This window comes from Bombus pascuorum, chromosome 12 (assembly GCF_905332965.1).
Source record: "Bombus pascuorum chromosome 12, iyBomPasc1.1, whole genome shotgun sequence".
Classification (NCBI taxonomy): domain Eukaryota; kingdom Metazoa; phylum Arthropoda; class Insecta; order Hymenoptera; family Apidae; genus Bombus; species Bombus pascuorum.
In genome coordinates, this window is record NC_083499.1 from 7,808,947 (window position 1) to 7,829,785 (window position 20,839).

At 40.9% G+C, this 20,839-nt stretch overlaps 2 protein-coding genes across 9 annotated transcripts in view; one reads left to right on the plus strand and one right to left on the minus strand.

Moving 5' to 3' along the window:
- Positions 1 to 6,257, plus strand: part of LOC132912710 (suppressor of hairless protein) — a 26,959-nt gene extending 20,702 nt beyond the window's left edge. Inside the window, exons 1-2 of one of the 4 annotated variants that reach the window (XM_060970381.1) lie at positions 214 to 356; positions 2,332 to 6,257. In XM_060970381.1, the coding sequence (XP_060826364.1) occupies positions 2,437 to 3,957 (1,521 nt within the window). In that variant the 5' untranslated portion in view covers positions 214 to 356; positions 2,332 to 2,436 and the 3' untranslated portion in view covers positions 3,958 to 6,257. Of the gene's footprint in view, positions 1 to 213; positions 357 to 559; positions 1,234 to 2,331 lie in introns of those variants that run through there. The other 3 variants (XM_060970380.1, XM_060970379.1, XM_060970382.1) reach the window with 3 other exon arrangements.
- Positions 5,881 to 20,044, minus strand: LOC132912688 (myosin-VIIa). Of its 5 annotated transcripts, none has more exons than XM_060970321.1 (21): positions 19,884 to 20,044; positions 17,373 to 17,419; positions 14,904 to 15,017; positions 14,578 to 14,724; positions 14,277 to 14,461; positions 14,038 to 14,159; positions 13,699 to 13,955; positions 13,459 to 13,624; positions 13,251 to 13,381; positions 9,970 to 13,122; positions 9,627 to 9,871; positions 9,198 to 9,558; positions 8,973 to 9,091; positions 8,494 to 8,890; positions 8,237 to 8,419; positions 7,935 to 8,136; positions 7,726 to 7,854; positions 7,519 to 7,615; positions 7,327 to 7,424; positions 7,048 to 7,217; positions 5,881 to 6,966 (listed from the first exon to the last, which is right to left on the minus strand). In XM_060970321.1, exons 2-21 carry the CDS (start codon positions 17,388 to 17,390, stop codon positions 6,760 to 6,762), a joined length of 6,501 nt encoding a protein of 2,166 aa, XP_060826304.1. In that variant the 5' UTR covers positions 17,391 to 17,419; positions 19,884 to 20,044; the 3' UTR covers positions 5,881 to 6,759. The 5 variants fall into 5 exon arrangements, with proteins under 5 accessions (XP_060826304.1, XP_060826302.1, XP_060826305.1 ...); XM_060970319.1 differs by having other exon boundaries at positions 19,546 to 20,044; XM_060970322.1 differs by lacking the exon at positions 17,373 to 17,419 and having other exon boundaries at positions 19,546 to 20,044.
- Positions 20,045 to 20,839: the final 795 nt, after the last annotated feature.

The window sequence follows — 20,839 nt, forward strand, 5'->3', positions numbered from 1 at the left end:
ATTGGCCGTTCGTGTGATTCGAATACAAGTACTCGTAACGTAATATGTGAAATACAGTAGTGTGTAACTCGTCTAGTCCATGGGTATATACACACTTGCAGACATGATGTATATATCGTATCGTCATCATGAGAGAAGTGAAGTGAGGTAGAGGCCACCCACTCTTTCCCACAGCAGGTTTTTCCCACGCCCCCCAGGGTAACCCCAACATCCTTTTGCGGCAGCAATTCCACGGTATCTATGGAGTAGAGGGGAGCAGCTCACGTCAGGTGGGGAACAAGAGGGGAAACTGGAGGCGCTTGGGTCGACCAGGCCATTGTACAACAGTAAAACAATAGAATCAGCAGCTCAGTAACGTAACTATTCAAACCCCTAAAAATTCTTACGCTTTCATTCTGATTTTATAAGTATTAACGTGTGTGACTGTTATCAATATTTCTTACACAACTTAAAAATTATATAATACTTCCTATTCGAAGATATAAAATATAATTTTATAAAATATTTTGGTAAATTGTAATAGAACGGTATATCTAATTGTATCTTTTTCTTTCGTTACTCGATATTTCTTTGAAAATTTCCATCTTAAAAATTTTCGTTTTATACTCAGTATTCGACGATAAATGAAGAAGGAAATGATCGAAATATTTAAACGAATGGCAGTGATCGGTTTTATATCAAGAGGCTCATGGATCCCTCTATAAATACGTACCTGTTAGAGCCACTTACGCGGGTAGTAATAACTCTACATTGTCGTTTCGAACTTAGTTACTCGGCGAACACCGTCCGGGTAGGTTGTATATTTTCTAGTAGATTTGTCGCAATGTGTGTTTATCAGTCGCTATTAGCCTGAAAGTGACAAGGCTGCAAAAGACCTAAATATAAGAAGGAAACCACAGAACGTATTCAAACAGTGTTTCGAAACAGTATGTTTGTATTTTGGATTTAAAGTGGCGCGCGCGCGGCTAAATCATTTCTAAGGGTTGGTAAGACTGTTCGGAAAATTCGGAAAGTGAACAGGTGTTTTTTGAATGGATTAGGGAGAATAGGTGACGAGGACGCAAAAGGATTTGCGAATGTTGAAGAATCAAGGAACAGTGTGACATTTGTGAATAACAGATCATTTTAAAAAATGCACTGGGATTTATGTTTCCATTGAACATATTACGAGAAATGAGGTGAGCCCCCAAAACGTAACCTGTTTTTGTTCAGTGTAATCTTTGCATCAAGAAGGTAAATAGAAGATATTTTTAGTAGTTTAATAATTCTTTATTAAAACAATTGTATAAGCTTGTTACTTTCAACATTTATTGGTCTATCTATGAAATTAAAACAATCTACAATGTTCAATTTCTATTATTATGGAATGTAAATTCTTCATATTCAGAATGTATCTTTTAGCAAGAATATCTTTCTCTTCTTATAACGTTATATATAACTTTATATCTATAAATGTTGCAACACGCATAAAGTTTAGATCAGTTTGTTATTTATGTACTAATATAAGTTCTGTTATTACAATGTACCGCAATACATAAAGTTTAGTCCGTTGATTTCACATAGAAGAATGTATTTGTAATTCTATTCATGATGCATTTAATTAAGAGTTGTGAGTATATGTAGCTCGTGTCAGACAATTGGTATCACAAATTTTATTAGGAAGTACAAGTTTTTTTGCTTTTCCTAGAATATTATTTTGCTGGTTCTTTGTAAAACACATAGTAATATGTAACATGGATGAGCAGTATTGTACTTTGTAACCAATACTGTGTTTGAAAATTAAGAAGATTTAGAGAAGTCACCTTAGCATATGTAAAATTAATCAGACAACATCTTTAGACTTACAAGTACATGGATATGATTGTATAGACACGACGAACAAGGGTGATTTAATTCATGCAGGAAAAATGAGCTCAGCTTGGTTCCCACAGTATATATGTACATTTCCTCTTTCCTGTACTAAGACTAGCAATTCTTAGGAGCTCGTTTAAAGAAAGATACCTTACGTTAATTATATCTTGCATCGAGAAAAACAAAAATCTTTCCCACACTCTAGTCTTACACGAATAGAATCCTATGCATCTATGTCTATTCAAAGATATATAGTTAAAAAGACAACTGTTTTTTACAATTAGGGTAATATGTATAGATTTGGATATCTGCAATAACAAATTAAGATCCCATTTATGTATATTTATTTCAATTTGATTTAATGATATATTTGTGTCTTTCTAATATCTACTTGACAAGAGAATATTTGAAAAAGTAAGAACGATATCGAGTATGAAAAACAATATTGATTATAATTGGCCATGATGAAATGTATTTCAGGTAAAGAGGCAGTGGCAATTATGACATGCATAGATGACAAGGATAGTCTGCAAGCAACCTAACAACTCTGTTGTATAGTCGAGAGAATCGAAGCGAAGATTAAATATGCCACACCAGTTTGGTTTGCCGACGATGGCACATGGAATGCAATCTCCTCCTTCACCGACTTCGGTCATGTCGGTTTACCCTCGATTCGGATCCGGTGTCTATAGACCGGATCATCAAGATCAAAGGTTGACACGCGAAGCAATGGAACGTTATTTGCGCGATAGAAGCGACATGGTTATTGTAATTCTTCATGCAAAGGTTGCGCAGAAGTCGTACGGCAACGAAAAAAGATTCTTCTGTCCACCACCATGTATCTATTTGTTCGGTGATGGATGGAGAATGCGGCAAGAACAAATGCTTCGCGAAGGAGAGAGCGAACAGTCCGCTCAGCTTTGCGCTTTTATCGGAATCGGGAATTCCGATCAAGACATGCAACAACTGGATTTGAACAATGGTAAACAGTATTGCGCGGCAAAGACGCTTTATATTTCGGATTCGGATAAAAGGAAGCACTTTATGCTCTCGGTGAAAATGTTTTACGGTAGCGGACACGATATCGGTGTGTTTCATAGTAAAAGAATCAAAGTGATCTCGAAGCCGTCGAAGAAGAAACAATCGTTGAAAAACGCCGATTTGTGTATAGCGAGCGGAACAAAAGTTGCGCTGTTTAATCGGTTACGATCTCAAACGGTTAGCACGCGTTATCTTCACGTGGAAAACGGAAATTTTCATGCCAGTTCGACGCAGTGGGGTGCGTTCACCATACACCTATTGGACGATAACGAGAGCGAATCGGAAGAGTTTCAGGTTCGAGACGGCTACGTACATTACGGTAGTACAGTGAAATTGGTATGTTCGGTAACAGGAATGGCTCTTCCACGTTTAGTAATTCGGAAAGTGGACAAGCAAATGGCCAGTCTAGAGGCGGACGATCCAGTTTCGCAACTGCATAAATGCGCTTTCTATATGAAAGACACGGATCACATGTACCTCTGTTTGTCTCAAGAACGTATTATTCAATTTCAAGCTACTCCTTGTCCGAAGGAGGCAAATAAAGAGATGATAAACGACGGTGCCTGTTGGACGATAATCAGCACCGATAAGGCAGAGTATCAATTTTTCGAAGGCATGGGTCCAGTTAGATCACCGGTGACACCGGTACCATTGGTCCATAGCTTGCACTTGAATGGTGGTGGGGACGTGGCAATGCTCGAATTGACAGGAGATAATTTTACGCCCAATCTTCAGGTATGGTTCGGTGACGTGGAAGCAGAAACTATGTATAGATGTCAGGAAAGTATGCTTTGCGTGGTACCAGATATATCGCAATTTAGGGGTGAATGGCTGTGGGTGCGGCAACCGACTCAGGTGCCTGTCTCGTTGGTTCGCAACGATGGTATCATTTACGCGACCGGTCTGACGTTTACCTATACTCCAGAACCTGGTCCTCGGCCTCACTGTCCGCCAGCAGACGAAATTATGAGAGCACCACGCGGCATGCACAATCAACCGAACATGCCACCGGCGATCGCGGACGTACCTTGGAACACCCATCAACCCCCTCAATCGGGTCTCTGATGTTTCCTAGACAATTACAGTGCGCATCACCAAAGTTTACGAGTCAGTGAGACGAACGCTGTTGTTTCCGTTCATTCTTCGAACGATATTCCAGTTGTTTCTATCGATAACAACGAGCCAGTCGGCAACGATGTTAACTCAGTGACTACCTACGCAGTGAAAGACCTATTGCTCCGAGTCGACAGTGCGGCAACAAGTTTAGACAATACAAAAAGCAGCACGTAGCAACCATTTCGTTGCATTGCGTTGCGTTGTGTCGCATTACGTTGCATTTTATTGCGTTACGACGCTACGTTGAATATGTACAGTGTGCGGTACCGAGAATCGTTTCCCTATGTTCATAAATACGTAGGTACCTAGCTTTAAGTGTTGATACAGAATTACACACAGGGATTAGAATTTATAGCGACCTTAGAATTAAGAGCTTTTTACGAATGTGAATATATTTAGCTATTACTTGGTAAAAGGAATATGATGGGGAGGGGAGAATAAGCTCGAAAATTTGTTCGCTCATTAAACGACGAAACAAAACACGCTATTAAATCTCTCCGTTGTATTAGATTAGCCATCGAGACTTAACGGCTTAGACCGTACAATTGCATATCGATCACTGGAAGTGGTTGTACATTTCTCATCGATTACCGCAGATTCGTTCTTCGAAAAATCTGGTCTTGTTACCGAAGGAATCTATATTTGGTTTAAAATTTACCGAATTTCTACCACAATTATCGCAATACACATTGTATGTAAAAACGTAGATTTCAGAATGCTCTTGCTGATACTTTTTACATTTATAAAAATATAGTATCAAATAATTTTTAAAGGCATTTCATTTTTATTTATCGAGAAATACAAATGACTTGCAAATATCCGCCAAGATACGAACTACATACGTGATGCAAATATGCAAACGACTAATTCATCTTTTACAGACCAATTGAAAATTTCCATCCATTCAGTTTCTTTCTTTTATATCATGAATATTTCAAACGTATTTAATTTACTATTTTACACAGTATACGCATTAATGCAAAATTGATGGAACATTATATTCGTATTTTTCTCGTGATACGTAATGTACGTAATATTTCAGACGGACTACATATTAAGTTTATGAAACTTTATTTATGTGCAACGTAGAAATTATTCTAGATTTAATTCTAGATTTAATCCGATTGAAGAAAATCGTTAGTATCTTGCCGAAATTGCAATTTACTATTTCGATCGATTTCGTGCGCTAACCAACTATCGCTATTTTATTTTACCGACGATTATTTATTTTCATAATTGTTATATTATTTCGTCAATGAAACCTTTGATTGCTTTTTTAACGTAGACGTAAAATATTGTGCACGCTTCTCTTATTAATCTCACAGATTATCGATATCTCGATTTTTCTAACGAAATTCTTGACATCATCCACAGAGAAGACAATATGCTTATTCGCGCGAAAATACGATATGTAGCGGTGCATTTTTAATGGATGCAACAAAAGAAAAATCTAAATATATACGTTTTTATGTCTCTCTATGTTTTACAATAAATTGGTCAGATTTATATAATAAAGTCTTTACTTCATGACCTACACGTTATTTCCAAATCCCAAGCTGAGGTGTACTTTGAAAAAGTAGTATATAATATTATTGTATGCGAAACACAATAATACGTTTCGGCCAAAGCAACGAAATTTCTTGATATGAGAACTAAAAATTATTAACTAGAAACAATTCGTTTTTTGACTCCTCGACTTGGTCGAAGCTATACAGGCTCTTTTCTAGATACCATCGAATATAATTATCTGCAGCAGGAAGTGAGATAAAATCGCTTTGAGAATTGTCTTCCTGAAGAGATCCATTGTAAAAGAGGAATGTCGGTATACATGTATACCATGGGAATTTACCCACGATTAAAATTTGCACCAAGTACCTGAAGAATACGATTATCTTTATTCACAGTAATAAATTGCGAGTTAATAATAATTACATCCTTATACGTATCAGTGGACGGATAATCATTGAGTAATCATTACAATTCGTTACATTGGAAAACTATTTTAAGTTACGTTCAAGCGTTACATTAAGTTAAGTTGCCAATTTTTCAATAACTTTTCGCAGACGTGGAATTGTTTCGGATTATATCCCAATATCAAACTAGGTTTGAACCTGAAGTTCTTTCATTGTATTTCTCTCTCACATACACACGCACACTTTCTTTCTCTCACTTACGAATTAAAACAATATTTTACAAAACTATATGAGAATCTTATTTGTAAATAAATCATATACAATCTTTTAAACTAATTACTTGTGTACACGTGCACTATGATTTCCTTTACGCTCTCAGTCGTTGCAACAATTGAACGACGATGGATATAAGAATATAGAGTATATATATATACATACATACATATACACGTACGTATGTATGTGTAATGTGTGTATATATATATATATATTGGATATGTATATAATAAAAAATGTATAAAGAGAACACATGTATGAAACATTTGTTATTGTATGAAGTTTGCTATTGTGCTTATCAATATTCTTTGTGTAAAAAATTGTATTTTTCGCGAGTGTCTATAGTTACAGAAATCATTGTTATATCGAAAAGGATTGCTATTTAAATAAATCTTCTATAAACAACATAGACCGGATCCGTGTCGATCGTTTTTAATCACAATCGTTAAATTACCTGGTATTTCTTCTTTTTTTATATTTCACTTTATTGACTCTCTCATTTCGTGTATGCTTAATTTTACGAATGGCGACCACAAAGCGATATGATCGAGCAGGATCGCTTTTACTTTATCCGTATCGTGCGCTGTTTATTCATATTCGTGAGCATTAACGAAATATATGAAGTTAATAGATCATCCATTTTGTATCCGAGTGAAGTTTCGCACAATAGTTTCGAACCTCTGACTAAATTTCCAATCGTCATATGAAAATAGGTATTACCCGACGACCAATTTGAGATTCTTGTAAACGGATGCGTTACTAGTATATCCTATGAAAATAAATGTTCACAGGTAACATTTTTAGGTATGATTTCTAAATAATTATAGATAAGACAAATGTGTTCACTTACTTTCGTTTGTGGATGTATAAGACTTACACCGTGCTTATTTATAGCGATTAACAATAATTCTGGATAATTTGGTTCTGTGCTTTGCTTGACTTCGAAAAAGGCTGAACCAAACGTTGGCCATCGATAAACTATTTTCAAAAACGTTATTTTGGCATCTTCTGGACTCATACCTACGGAAAATTTTATTTATCTATTTACCTTGCAATTCCATGTAACATATAGAGAAAAAGTAAATAAGTATCGACTGTGCGCTCAAACACGATTGAAACAATATCTTACCAGCATCCTGATTGTACGCTGCTATTATCGATCTCTTCCAATCGTTAGAACTTTGTACCTTTACTAAATCTCCAGGTATAAGTTCTCTTAACATTTGCCTAGGGAAAATCTTACGTTACTACGTTGTTTTTCTAAATATAAGCTTGTACGTAACTATGTGCCACAACAAATTATAACGCGTATTCCACTTACGGAATAGCTTGAAGTTCCTGCTTGCTTTCACCAAAACGAACTCTGTACACTAGTGCTGCTAATCTGGATGCTTCTTCCTTGGTACATTTATGGTAACCTATAAGGAGAGATACATACGTAAAGAGTATAATTGTGTAAAATGATCAAGCCGGGTAATAATTTACGATACGACAAAATGCTTTAAAGGCGTTGGAACGCAACTTTTACCTCTTAATAATTTAGGAAGCTCTTGGTGAAAGTGGAAGATGAGGTCTGCGTTCCTATCTTTACCGGGAACAGTGTTGGTCCACAATTTCTTCATGAAAAATACTTGATACGTAAATTGAGGTGATACACCTAAGCAAAATATATGGAACTTTTATTACGTTTCTTTGTGTTGCATTTATGATTAGTGAAAAGTTATAACAAATATGTACCATCGCGAGAGGGTCGAGCTTTTCTTATCCAATCCGTCAAATGTCGTACAAAGTCGAAGAAGAAATCTCCTTCTGGAACCGAGATGACTTTATCGGCAATCTTCACAAACAGACTGAATCCTTCTGCAGAGCGTAAGTTCAGTCTTTGCGCTATATTTTGACAAAAATCTTTAGCTCTCGTTGACGAATCCACTTCGAACGCCTATGCATAGAAATAAATTGGAAAATAATCGGCGAAAGTTAGATAACTGTTCTTGAAATGGATAAAATTGAGATAAAATAGTTGCTTAAAGCATACGCACTTCGTCCGTGTCATCAGGAAAATAAACTTTGTGAAATATTTGCGTCGTTTTGTGCTGTATAGCTTCTACTTCCACTTGGTGTGGAGGATATTTTCGTTGACCGTTACGTAAGGTTTTTTGTAGCCTTTGTAAAGAATCCTGAGATATGGGATGCCGTCTCGTGCGTAAAAACAGAGTCAATTCCTGACAAAGAACAGAAACACATGTAAATCGAACGAATACATCCACGAATATATCACGTAGACGAGATATTTTACTTTTAAGAGACTTTGGCTGCAAGTGAAGAGACCGGTGGCAAGCCACATCAATTCCCAACCACGTTCTTCGCTCAGTCTATTTCGATTATCGGTTAGTTGTTTCATGATTTGACAATAAATTTCGTCTCGAAGAATTTCGTTTTTCAATGGTCCGTCAAAAATAAGATCCGTATACTCGTTGCCGATACGCGGTCTTTTCGTTGGCAAATCACCCATGTATTTCAAAATCGCGTTAAAAGCGAAACACGCTTCCTCGGCTAATTCTTCTTTCGATATCAACTTCTTTAAGAGAGGTTGTTTAATAGGATCTCTGGAATGATGCCACAATTCGTCGGTGTGTCCGCGTCGCGCTGTTGATAGAGTCAACGCCTTTGACATAGTCCTCTTTGGCGGTGTTCTGTAACGAGCGTGAAATATCTCTCTATTATAATTCATAGCGTGAAAGAGTCGTTGCGTATTTACGGACAAGCGTCATTTACCGGAAGTGATCAATAGCGTATTCTAAAAGGGTATGAGGTTTGTCACGGGATTCTACTCCATTTACTTGCTGTGGATATAATTTGCGGCCATTTTCCGTTCCTTCGATGCTGAATAGAGACTGAAAGAGGGATCGATCAACGAGATTCGTTTAATTCGTATAAAAGAAAGAATAGATAAAAAGAAAAACAAAGAGATCGCGCGGAGAAGACACGTGTTAGCCTTACTAAAATATCGTTTGGTGGTTTCGTTAGCGAGGGCAAAACGTATACTGTCTCGGCTGGAAAATCGCCTTTTTCTCCGGTTCTTTCGCAAGTGCCGATGCACCATCCCGAATTGAGGACAGTTTCACCGGTACTCTCGTCCTCCAGAATGATAAGATCCCCCTTTTGAAAGGTCAAGAACGACGAACCTTCGCCTGGTGCTTTGTAATCTTGCAAAGCGATAACGTATTTGCTACGTTTCTTCAAACCTTCTAAAAAGTATACCACCAGATCGCGAATGTCTTCGGCGTTAGGACTTTGAAAAGTGAATTCCTCTCCTCGCACCGTTGACAAGTTGAACGTTTGCGTGAACATTTTATTCGTTCTGAAAGTTACGGTAGAATCGAAAGATAAAATAAGAGTGGAAAAGAGACGATCGTAAAGGGTACGTACTTCTGACTAGACACGGTGGTGATTTCGGGAAACGACAATTCGAGAAGTACTTGTTCTTGATCGTCTACGACGTACACTCCGGTCCAATTCACGGCTATGATAACGTCGTTTTTCGGCAAATTCGGCCCGGAATTTCTGTACGCTTCGTAGAAGCGAGAAAAGAGTAATGGCCACTTGAACTTCGCATACCCTACGATATCCTCTTTAACCCGCAAAGCAGGTACTTTTTCCTTTAAATAATAACTCTGCAAGAAGAAAAATCGTTTCGTCATTATCGTCGATAGAAGAAACGTACAAGCGAGCGTGGAAATATGTTTCGATCAATTATCGTAAGTACGGTCACCTTTTTATACGCCTGGAGAACCAGATGACCCCATCTTTCGATTGCTTTGTCGATACCGGTCAGGCAATAGTCCGGTATGTAATTCGGCAAAAGAGTGTAAAGTCTATCGACGTTCATGTCGGTGTGATATTCGATGTAATATTGTTGGGCGGCGATCATCGCTAAATCTTCTTCCTTATCGCAACGATACTCGCCGAATTTTACTCCCCTAACTACCTGTTGATAAATTAAATTGGTAGCGACTTGATCTTCGGTGGGTTCGTGCCAAGGTGCGAATATCTCCTTTCTGAAGAACAATCTCCACGGAGCATTCCGTTCTTGAGCACCTTGTTCCTTGGCGTATTGCTCACACTGCGAGATGGCATCCATCACGTGGTCACCGCCGCTGCCGAGCGACGAGACTTTATCAAACAACGCGATATAAAGAGAAAATCCGAACTGGTCGCGCAACGATATCTTATCGGAAAGCTGGTTGCACAGTTCTCTGGCGGTGGTGGCGGAATCAGCGAGCAGCGTTTTAGTGTTACCGTCCATAAACGTGATCGGCAACATAATTGGTTTCTTGGATTTGGTCGCTTGAAGCTCCAACCAGCTTGGCGGTTGGTTTCGCGTACCGTTGTTGAACGTTCTCTTGAGTCGATCCTCGCAGTACGGTGCATATCCGGGTGGTCCCTCCCTGATGAATGCTCGCAAGTAATTGACGAATTTTTCGGACGGAGCGAAACATCCGACGCAGAGCGATAGTAAGATCCAGCCGCGAGCGTGCGACGATTTGGATGGGTTGTTGGTCAGTTGTTTGCATATTTGACAGTATATCTCGTCTCTTAATTCCGCGCGCAATATTCCATGGCCGATAATGAAATGAAGCTTCTCGAGGTTCGAGGTAGGTCTCGCTTCCAGCCAGGACTGATAACTATCCGCCGTGTATTCGTCCTCTTGTAGTTTCCGTCTGACATCCTCGCCCAATTTGTTTTTTCGTTTCAGCGTTAACGACACCAACTTATGTCTTATCGATCGTGGTTTTTGTCTGAGAAACGTTTCCGGATCGACGCCCATCATTTGCGCCTCTTGGAACTCTTTGCTTCGTATAAAATTACGGCCAAGAGTCGCTGTGACCTTCGACATGACCGAGGTCGTATCTCTGTCCATCGTGTGAAATCTAGGCTCGGGTAAGTCTCCGGTGAAACGAAGTATCGTGATCCACAGTGCTTGGGCAGCCAACTGATCTCCTTGCGTGTGCAAAGGCAACAAAGGGTGCTTCAGAGGTTTCCTCGAATACTGATGCGTAATATTCCCTTGAAAGTAAGTTGCCGCGAATTTTTGAAACTTGAATTCCGATAAATCTTCCTCGTCCTCCGATGCTGTTTGAACGGGGCTGATGATCTCCTGTTGGTCTGCCTTTGGCGCAGGTAGATCATTGAATACAGAGGTTTCCCTAGCAGGTGTTGGAGCCTCGCTGCTCGAATCCGGTAGAAAATCAAACATCGCCTCGACCAATTTACTATCGTCGACCGGTTCGTCTTGTTTTTTGGCTGCATCGTTTATTAGATTCTTCTTAATCTCCATTCTGCGCCGGTCTTCCAGTTCCATCTCTATCTCTTTTCTTTCCAATTCTTGCATTCGTTCTCTATAGTTCTGCTCGGCAATTTCTTTCGCCCGTTTATTCCCTTGGTCCTTCAACTCCCGCTCTTCTTTCTTTCGAAGCCTCAACGCTTCGACGTGCAACCGATACTCATACTTGATCTTTTTGTAGCGTCTTTGCGCGATCAATCTTCGAACGTGAGCTTGTATCTTCACGATCGCCCACAATTTCTTTTGGTACATTTTCCGTACCAGGTGGCCTCTGGCTCGGGCTTGAAGAGCGACTATGTGTCCCCTGAGATGCCTGAATCTGTGCGATAACACTCGCGATCTGATCAGCGCTTGAAGTCGCATGTAACCGATACGCATACGTTTGTATCGTTGTCGTTGCGCGTAGCCCCTCCAGTATTTTTCGACGACAGTCGCGGCTGCTCTCATGCGAAGGAATCTTCTTCTGTAAACCCAGCCACGTATATTGCGTTGTAAGATTAGAATCTTCCGCGTTAAAACGCGATCGCGTTCCTGCTCCAAGAACAAGTCGTGAGCGTCTTTGAGAAACACTTTCGTATGTCCGAGTTGATAATCCGATCTTCCCAATACTATGTGACAGATTTTAGATGTAACCGCGTGACAGTCGACCTTATGCGCCGGAGGTATACCCGGAATGAGAAACCGATATCTCTCCACGAACTCCGGGAAGGAATGTCTGATCGGATAACCAGCTCTACGAATTCGAATCGTTTCCATCATGCCGGAGTATCTCAATTGTCGACAACAAAGTCCTCTGTCGAACATCATCGGTTTCTTGTACTCGTTCGGTTTGATACATCTGATGAAGAAAGGTTGGCAACTGCACAATGTTTTCATCAGGGAGTCCAAGGATTTCTTGAACTGTGTGGACAGAGTAGGTGCTCGTTTCCTAGTCTCTGATCCCATACCGATGTCCTCGGCGAAACAGGCCTGCAAAAATTTATTCGACGATATGTGAATCAGCTGCAATAAATCGGCGCTAAACGTGTCCCTGTTCTTCTCGAGGAAGCTTCTGGTATCGTAGAACACGACACCGGCGAAGTGATTAAGGCCGAACGACGTATTAATGTCTGATTTTGGTTTTAAATAATTCCGATGACTGCCGTGCGTTTTGTGTATCTTAGCTAACATGGTCTGGTCCGTACCCTTCGGAAACTTTGATTCTTCGTCTATCAAGGCCATGATGTTCAACTGCTTGATAGCTATCAAATCGAGCGCATCCTGATTGTCGACGAACTCGATATGCTGCCAGTTGATACCTTCGTGATTGTATTCTTCTTGTTCCAGCTTAAAGATATGTTGCACGAAAAATTGTTGCAGATTTTCATTGGCATAGTTGATGCAAAATTGCTCGAAGCTATTGTGATTGAAATTTTCAAAGCCGAATATATCCAATACACCTATGGCGCTTCTGGACATGTTCTTGGGCCTATAGATCGCTTCGTTTATCTTTTTCACGATATGCACGAACAATCGTCCGTATATTCCCTTGACGAATGCGTCTCTGATATCCACCGATTGGTCCCTGGACAACGTAGACACCTGCGTGCACACGTTACAATTCGGCTCAACAAGAGGAAAGTATTTTCTACTGTAATTGTCGCAGTGTGACACTTCGTATTTATCGTCCCGTCTGTATAGGAACGTAACGCGAATTATTCCTTACTTACAACAGTCTCACCGTGAGCGAATATCGTTTTTCGAGTTAGAGCGTCTATCAAAGATTGAACGGGTACGCCCAGTAAGTGCGCTACCCTCTGCACATTTGTCTGTTCCGGAATTTCAGTAGCGTCCAAATTATCTAAAAAGTAGATCGTACGTATTTAAATTAGGAAGACAATCGAAACGTTTTAACGTTATACGAATTACGTTGCTTACCTACGACGGTGGCTCTGTATTTGACGTTTCCCATGTGCAATAGGGCAGCCAACAGCTTAAGTATCTCCCATATTTCCGTGTCGGAAAACAGCAAAACTTTCATGGCTGATCTAATGTCGGCAAACTCCGCGGCATCGTCCCGCCCCTCGCACGTGATACTGCCACCCTGAGAAGAAAAACCTTCGATTCTAGATTCGAAACATTCGATGCTATAACGCTTGAACGAAATCGAAACATTACCCCCGTTAGATACTTGTACGAAGAGGCATCTTCCAGTTCCAGTTTCAATTTCTCTTCTTTCGAAAGACCAGCCAGCATACAATAGAATACATGATAATTTCTCTCGTCCAGGCTTTGCGAGACTATTCGCGATTTCTCCAAAAGATATTGCTCGATTTTTGCTCCTTCTATCACCCCTTGTTCGTTGAAATGAATGTCGATGTATTTCCCAAAGCGAGACGAATTGTCGTTTCGTACCGTCTTGGCATTGCCGAACGCTATGAACGAGAAACCATAGATAAGGTGAATAACGTCTGTGTCTTTGTCTATCGCGACGCGACGATCGAGAGAGGCGTTTACCTTCCAAGATGGGATTTGCTTCCAAAATTTGCTGTTCGATCCAAGAATGCTTGCCACTAATCGCTGCCAAATATTGCAAAATTAGTTTTGTACTTTCCGTTTTGCCGGCTCCGCTTTCCCCGCTAAGACACAAATATTCGTGCATTTGACAAATCATGTCTAAATAGAAAAATATAGAAGAAGAGAAGAGAGCCGCTCGAAATATTTCACGGAAGAAGAAATAAAGCGATGGTCGATACCTGATAACTATGCACTGATCTTGACCGTATCGATTCATATGCGCGTAACTATTGTCTCCGATGGCAAATATGTGTGGCGGCAGCTCTCCGATTTTACGATCCTTGTACAGTTTGATTTGTTCAGCGGTATAAATCGGTAATATTTGATACGGATTCACGGCGACTAGAATGGAACCCGTATAGGTCTGCGCAAAAACGATAGCTTAAATGAAATTACGGCGGCTGTAGGCTGTAAAACCGGGTGTACGTAAAAGCGATAGACCTTCGAGAGACTATCGCCTACCAAGACTCGTTTACGTACATATATGAGATTCTCGTTGTAACGAATCAACAGATTCCTTAGAATACCAGCTTCATGGAGGTCTCCTAAGCTGATCATGTCTTCTACACCTTGCACAGAAGTGGCATGCATCGCCTTTATTCGCCTTTCCGGAGTCAGCCATTGTTCCTGGAAATTCCCGAATGAATTCATTGGCGAGACGAGTTCAAACACTTTCTCGACATCGATATCGTACTTATAATTTGCCGATAGGCAAGAGAAACGAGCAACAACTTTTCGACGTCACGTCGAGTCGAGTCGAGTCGAGTCGAGAAATTTGGTGAATGCGGAAAGTAGGTAACGATTACCTTGTTATCGTCGTCTTTCACTTGAATGCGTCTGCCTTCCGCGGAAATTACTCGTGCTCCGATCGCAACGTCAAATTCTCTTCCTGAGATTGGTTCGATCCATATGTAATCTCCCTGCAACGTAATTTCGTTCACCGGTAATTTCCTCCTTTTGTTTCGGACATGCCGCGGGAATATCGACGCTTACGAGCACACGTTCTAATAACAACCGATAAAAAAATCGCTCGCGTCTTAACATTCGAACGTCGATAGACGCGCGTCTTCTTCTTTTCCTCTTTCTTTCTCTCTTTCTTTTCGCTTTATACAACTAATCCGCGCTCATGTTCGCGATCGCGAGGGATCAAGTTTCAAAACATCACGCGCGACGCATCTGTTGCCACGAATTCTACGAATATAGCCGTGTACAACAGTATATATAGCAAGTATAATGTAAAAGGAACGGCTGCTACAGACGAAAATCGTGCGTCTGCTTTTTTGATGGACACTCGAAAGTTGCCGCCATAATTCGTACACCACAGCCACTATCCTCAGCCAACGAATCGATGCGATCGAATAGCGTACGCACGTACTGTGTACAATTTCTCGTTTCTTTGGAATCGATAGATTATTCCTCGCTCCCCTCTACCGTTGGTTCGCACAACCACCGATAATATAATTAGCCGAGTAAACGCGTATCGTTCCGGCTTCCAGCGACGCAATTTTACGCATAGTTCGATACGATGCGATCGATCGCACTTCGAGCTTTCGTCTCGAACGCTTCGGCGCTTCAGCGAACGACGAAGTTTTCGCGAGTCACGCGACGTTGATTCCGTGCAGGCGAATTCATCGAGCGTGTCGTCGGCCGAAAAAGCTTTTTTCGGTCCTTTCGTTTCGTTCGCGCTCCTATGCATAAATCGTCGCCAACGATCGGATATATATCGATGATCGAGATCGGCAATGGCTGCGCACGTGCACCAAATTTTCACGAGACTCGTGCGGCGCTTCCACGGTTCCGCGTATAATCGTTTACATCGTTGGTTCGTGGCTACCCTCCGCGCGCATCCATGCATCCGTTTTGGTACGTTTCTACGATCGTCGCGCAGTTATTCTCAAACCGCGGCTTCCTCCAATATCGCGAGAATGTTCATTTCTTGCGAGGTATCTGCCAGAGCGAAAAGTCGGAATCGGTATATTTTCTCTTAGAAGCCGATCGATCGACGTCGTTCGAGCGATGGAAACGAAAACCGTGTTCGTTCCAACCGAAAGGTAATTTTAGAACCTCTAAGTTAGCCTACGCTTTACGGATACGACTATACGAACGCACAGACTGTGCCTGATATTCGTATACGTTCCGATTGTTCACCTCACCGGAACCACATCGGAAGAGCTCGTCCGCTCGTTACCACGAAGCCAGTCTCCGTTCAATTTGGCTTTGCCAGTCGGTTTTACTTTCGGCCGGCCGAGTCTATGAAAAAGCCTGACTTGCGTTCTTTCCGTCTCGTACTCTCGCGTGAACAATTCGCAGTCGCGTATCTCTCTGACGGTATCCGAACATGGATTCTCCTTCGAGGTTAGGATCGGATGACACGGGAAATTCGAAAAAGGTTCGTTCGTTCGCGGGCCGCTTGCCGTGGTAGAAGACAAGCCTGTATAACGTGATAGTATATGGACGCGTGCGCGTCCGCCACGGGGAAGGAATGGAATTACGATCGAGGGTACAAACGCGTGTCCGGCAAAACGATTCGCGTCCCGTTATACGACGGCTGGTTTGCTCGCGTGAAATGCTAAGCCGCTGTTCAGGGCATACGCCAAGTGACGAAGGACCGTTAACTATGCCTAATTAACCGACTATTCGTCTCATCCCACGTTGCGGCTGCGTCGACTGGGCATCGTCGACGATATGGCGACATCGACTTTTTTCTCCAATCGATCAGATCGAAACACGGCCTCTGTTCTTTGCGAACAAGAGATTATCCACGGCAACGAACGTGACGGAAAGACGCGGGAAGCGATCTCGTTTCAAGCACGTATTCCCCTTTTCCACATATACTTACGTATCGCGCTTGAGCGAAACTTTTAGTTTAGATTCACTTCGTATTCGCGATCGTTGAATATCGCTAAACGAACGGATAAATTTTTCATTTCTGGTTCCTAAGACTCTCCGTTGATCCGCGGGCAATCAAACCAACGAGTAACACACAGATTTACTTCGAGCGTTGCTTGGACGTGTTCCCTCAGCGCATGATTTTTCATGCGAGGAAAGAATCTGAAGATGGTGGTCGATCTCCGTCATTTTCACTTGTCACAGATTCCTACTGACCGTCTTCGAAGAACGCGATGAAGAAAGCGGTAACATTACGCGCGAACGCTGGATCATCGTAGGTTTTTCGCATTCTTCGGTGTTGCGTGTTTGACACACTGATTTACTACTAATCATCCAGGACAAAGAAGAAGATGCGCGAAATGAAAACCTATTACGATGATACTTACCCGCGTGACGATGACCATCTCTCAAATCGTCGTTGTCGGCACTCCGCCTGAAAGAAAACAAAACTTTCTTCTTTCTCTCGTTCTCTCTTCTTTTATGTGCTCATTTTTTCCTTCAATTTTTCTTTCTTTTCTTTTTTTTTTCTTTTTTTTGCTGTGCTGGTGCAATCGTGCAACAAAACGAAAAGGGAAGCATCTCGAGCATAGATATTAGGGGATAGATAACATCGTTGATAATAAGACGGGCGAGCAGACATCAGCAAAAAAAGTATGAAATTCCGAGAACTGAATTGGACGAACGAACGGAAAGAATGGCTACTGCGGCGGACTGACTCTACGTGCTGATAATCGAATCGAAGTCCCTTATGCGAATCTATACGGAGAAAAATCGTTCCAGCGTGCGATGATGATGTCCGGCTGATCACCGTTACAGTGGAAGCAGCACAAGCATAAACCTGTTCGCAAAAGTGGGTTAGGCAGTTTCTGCTGCTACCACTCAGCCGTACACCTTTCGAGAACATCCATCGAGGATTCTTACCATGAGATCGATCTCCCTTCTCTTACGGAGTAACTCCGTCGATTTGCAGCTCTTGTTCACAACGATACGACTTACCAAAGAAAATTAATCGAGAACGAGTCGACTCGAATGGAATCGCGTTAGACTCTTACGAAGCCGTATCGAGCGTCAGATTAAACCGAGGAGAGTTGAACCTTATAAGTTATTAACTCGAAGAAAGCTCGATCGAATGCAAAGAAATTGCAATTTACGCGTCACTAGCATCGATTTCGTTCGTCAAAAGACGACACGGATGAATTTGCTTCTATTATGCTCGCACGAATAACTCTCGGGTCGACGAACTGTTCGGCATTCTTTACTTTTTCGTATTTCCTTCTTTTCTTTTCTTCTCTTCTCTTATTACGACGAATCATCGACGTCCGACTCGTTTTAGAAATCGAGAAAAGTCCAAATAGTTCGTGTAACGCCGTGTTAAATTAAGAATGCGACAAAATACACCGCGACCTTTTAAGTAAGAAAAAGGATTCGGAAAGCGATATATACCCTTGAACTTGGCACACGTGGAAAGACGTCGCAATCGTTGACTTTGAAAATATCAGGAGAACAGAACGGAGGATGTATGCACCGCCTACGGGAGACTTTAATGGGCGATCGAACGACACGCGTTTCTACGTGGTACGTTACGAACCGTTGCGATTCGATTAAAAACCAGCAAAACCAATGCTTTCTATTCCAACACGTTACAGAACAAATAACTTTGATTTGCATTTCCTAATGACACCACTAAGATCCTACTTGCATAGTTTTTTTACTCGCTGTGATCGCACTCGTTCAGAGATTTATTTCTTACGTCACGATCTTTTTCCACGTGTGCATCTTCGTTCTATTTTAATTTTCTTTATATTCTGCGATTGTCTTCTGATTTCATGCAATAAAACGAACGTCCACACGATCTCCGAAAACAAACAACGTTTTCCTTTATACGTTTCTTTACACCGATTCAACACAAATTTACGTTCTTTCCCGCGAAAGAGTACACGCGAGTTTGAAACTCTGCCGATAGTGGAGAAAATGATTCGGTCCGGATTAATCAGACGTAAGTGTAGAGTACGCGATCTTTTGGTAAACATCTCAAGATTCAAGACGTGAAATATTACTTTTTTTTTTATCTGAATTCAAGTCTTATCTCATTTACTTATTACATGTGGTATTTTAACACTCGTTCTGTACACTTACACGTATGGACCGTAATTACGTGGAATCGTTGGTATTCTATTCTCCTTTTGATCCTTTTAACACTATCCTTCGCGTAAAAAATTCATTTACAAAGACGAATACTTGATATTCGTGTAAGGTTTGAAAAATAAATGGCGATGGTACTTGATATTTGAGAACTCGGTAGATATCAACGTCCGTTTCAAAGGCTGTAATAACGCGGTAATAAAATTATGTACATACATATAACGTCTATCGTAATCGTCTGATCTAGAGGTAAAAACGGACGCAACTCGGCAGTAACTTAAGAGTTTCGTTTCCGATCTGTGAAATAGCTACCAGAACAATTTTGTCATTCCGAATCGAATATTATCTACTTGCGGAAAATGGACGTTGGTCTCGTGTAAAAGATGTTTCTCAGTAAACGAATAAATTCGAACGTACCTTATGCGAGTAACGAGAAACACGACGAAAGTGACTACACGATGTCGGCACACTCCATTAAGAGGCACTGCACTGCACTTCGAATACGACGTGAAGCGCGCTTTTCATGTCCGACGTGACTAGAGAAGCTCGTCGAAGCTTAGCGTTTGAAAAAACCGATGAACATGAAAAAAGGAAAGATCACGTACCGCACTATAAACTGGGACACGAAAAGCAACAGTAATTGTTTGAGAGAATAGGCCACAGCGGTGACCGGCACGTTAACTCGTCCACTCGGAGAGCTTCGGTTCGAATCGGGTGTGCCAGGTGGAAGCAACTGAAAGAGGTGGAAAAACTACCTTTGGCTAAACCACGATCGGCTTTGACTTCGGCTACGTGAAATCCCACCAATCGCCATACGTTGCCAATCACTCTATCCTGTGTTTACCGAATACTGTCTTCTCGACAGCTCTTTAATTGTTGCTTTCTTTTTAAAGATATCCGAATCTTCCTCGATACTTTTTTTATCTCGGACTCATCGTGACGTCATTTGCTATAAGGTATACCTGCTGCGTATCTGCAACCTGTTGCGTTACGATTCCCCTCCTCGGAACGATGTTCTCTTTACCGATCGAGAAGTTTGCTTCCTCTTTGCAGTTTCAGCTGCGGAATGGCGGCAAAAACGAATTATCATTCGATCGTCCAATTTGAATTCCAATCTTCTTCCCTTAGTTACATACGTTAGATACATGACATAAGGACAAACGAATCGTTTACATTGAAAATATATTTTCATTTCATATGAATTTCACATGAATGATATACATACATAAAATGTAATTTTTGTAACTTTTAACATATACATTAATATGCAAAGTACTGAAAACTTCTGCAACAATAACAACATCGACGATGTTATACACGTTGCAAATTAACAGTTTCATAAAATCGTTCCTATATATAAACACGATCCTTTTTACGTAACGAGAACGACACTTTCTCTCCAACGATATATTTTTCACGAGTACTGCAATCAATTCTGTACGAAAACTATAACAATGTACCACGTTGCGTTGTTATTGATGTTGTTTATCTTAACAGCAATGACAAATTCATTGCTAAGTAACAATTTTGATATCGGTCGCTCATAAATCACGTAGTCGATCGATGCCTTTGAATGGACGACAATACATCACGAATACAGCAAATTATTTTCTAAGATTAAAAAGCTATTATCACTCGATGTAACGAAGCAATGGTAGATCCTATAACATACATTTGGAGTATTGCTTCTTAATAAATATACATATACATG

Coding starts and splice junctions, on each gene's coding strand:
- LOC132912688 (XM_060970318.1), bottom strand. CDS start 15,141: ATGTTAAGACGCGAGCGATTTTTTTATCGGTTGTTATTAGAACGTGTG. Junction 13,382..13,458: donor ATACAGAGCCACCGTCGTAG/GTAAGCAACGTA, acceptor TCTACTTTTTAG/ATAATTTGGACGCTACTGAA. Junction 7,616..7,725: donor GCTTCCTAAATTATTAAGAG/GTAAAAGTTGCG, acceptor CTCTCCTTATAG/GTTACCATAAATGTACCAAG.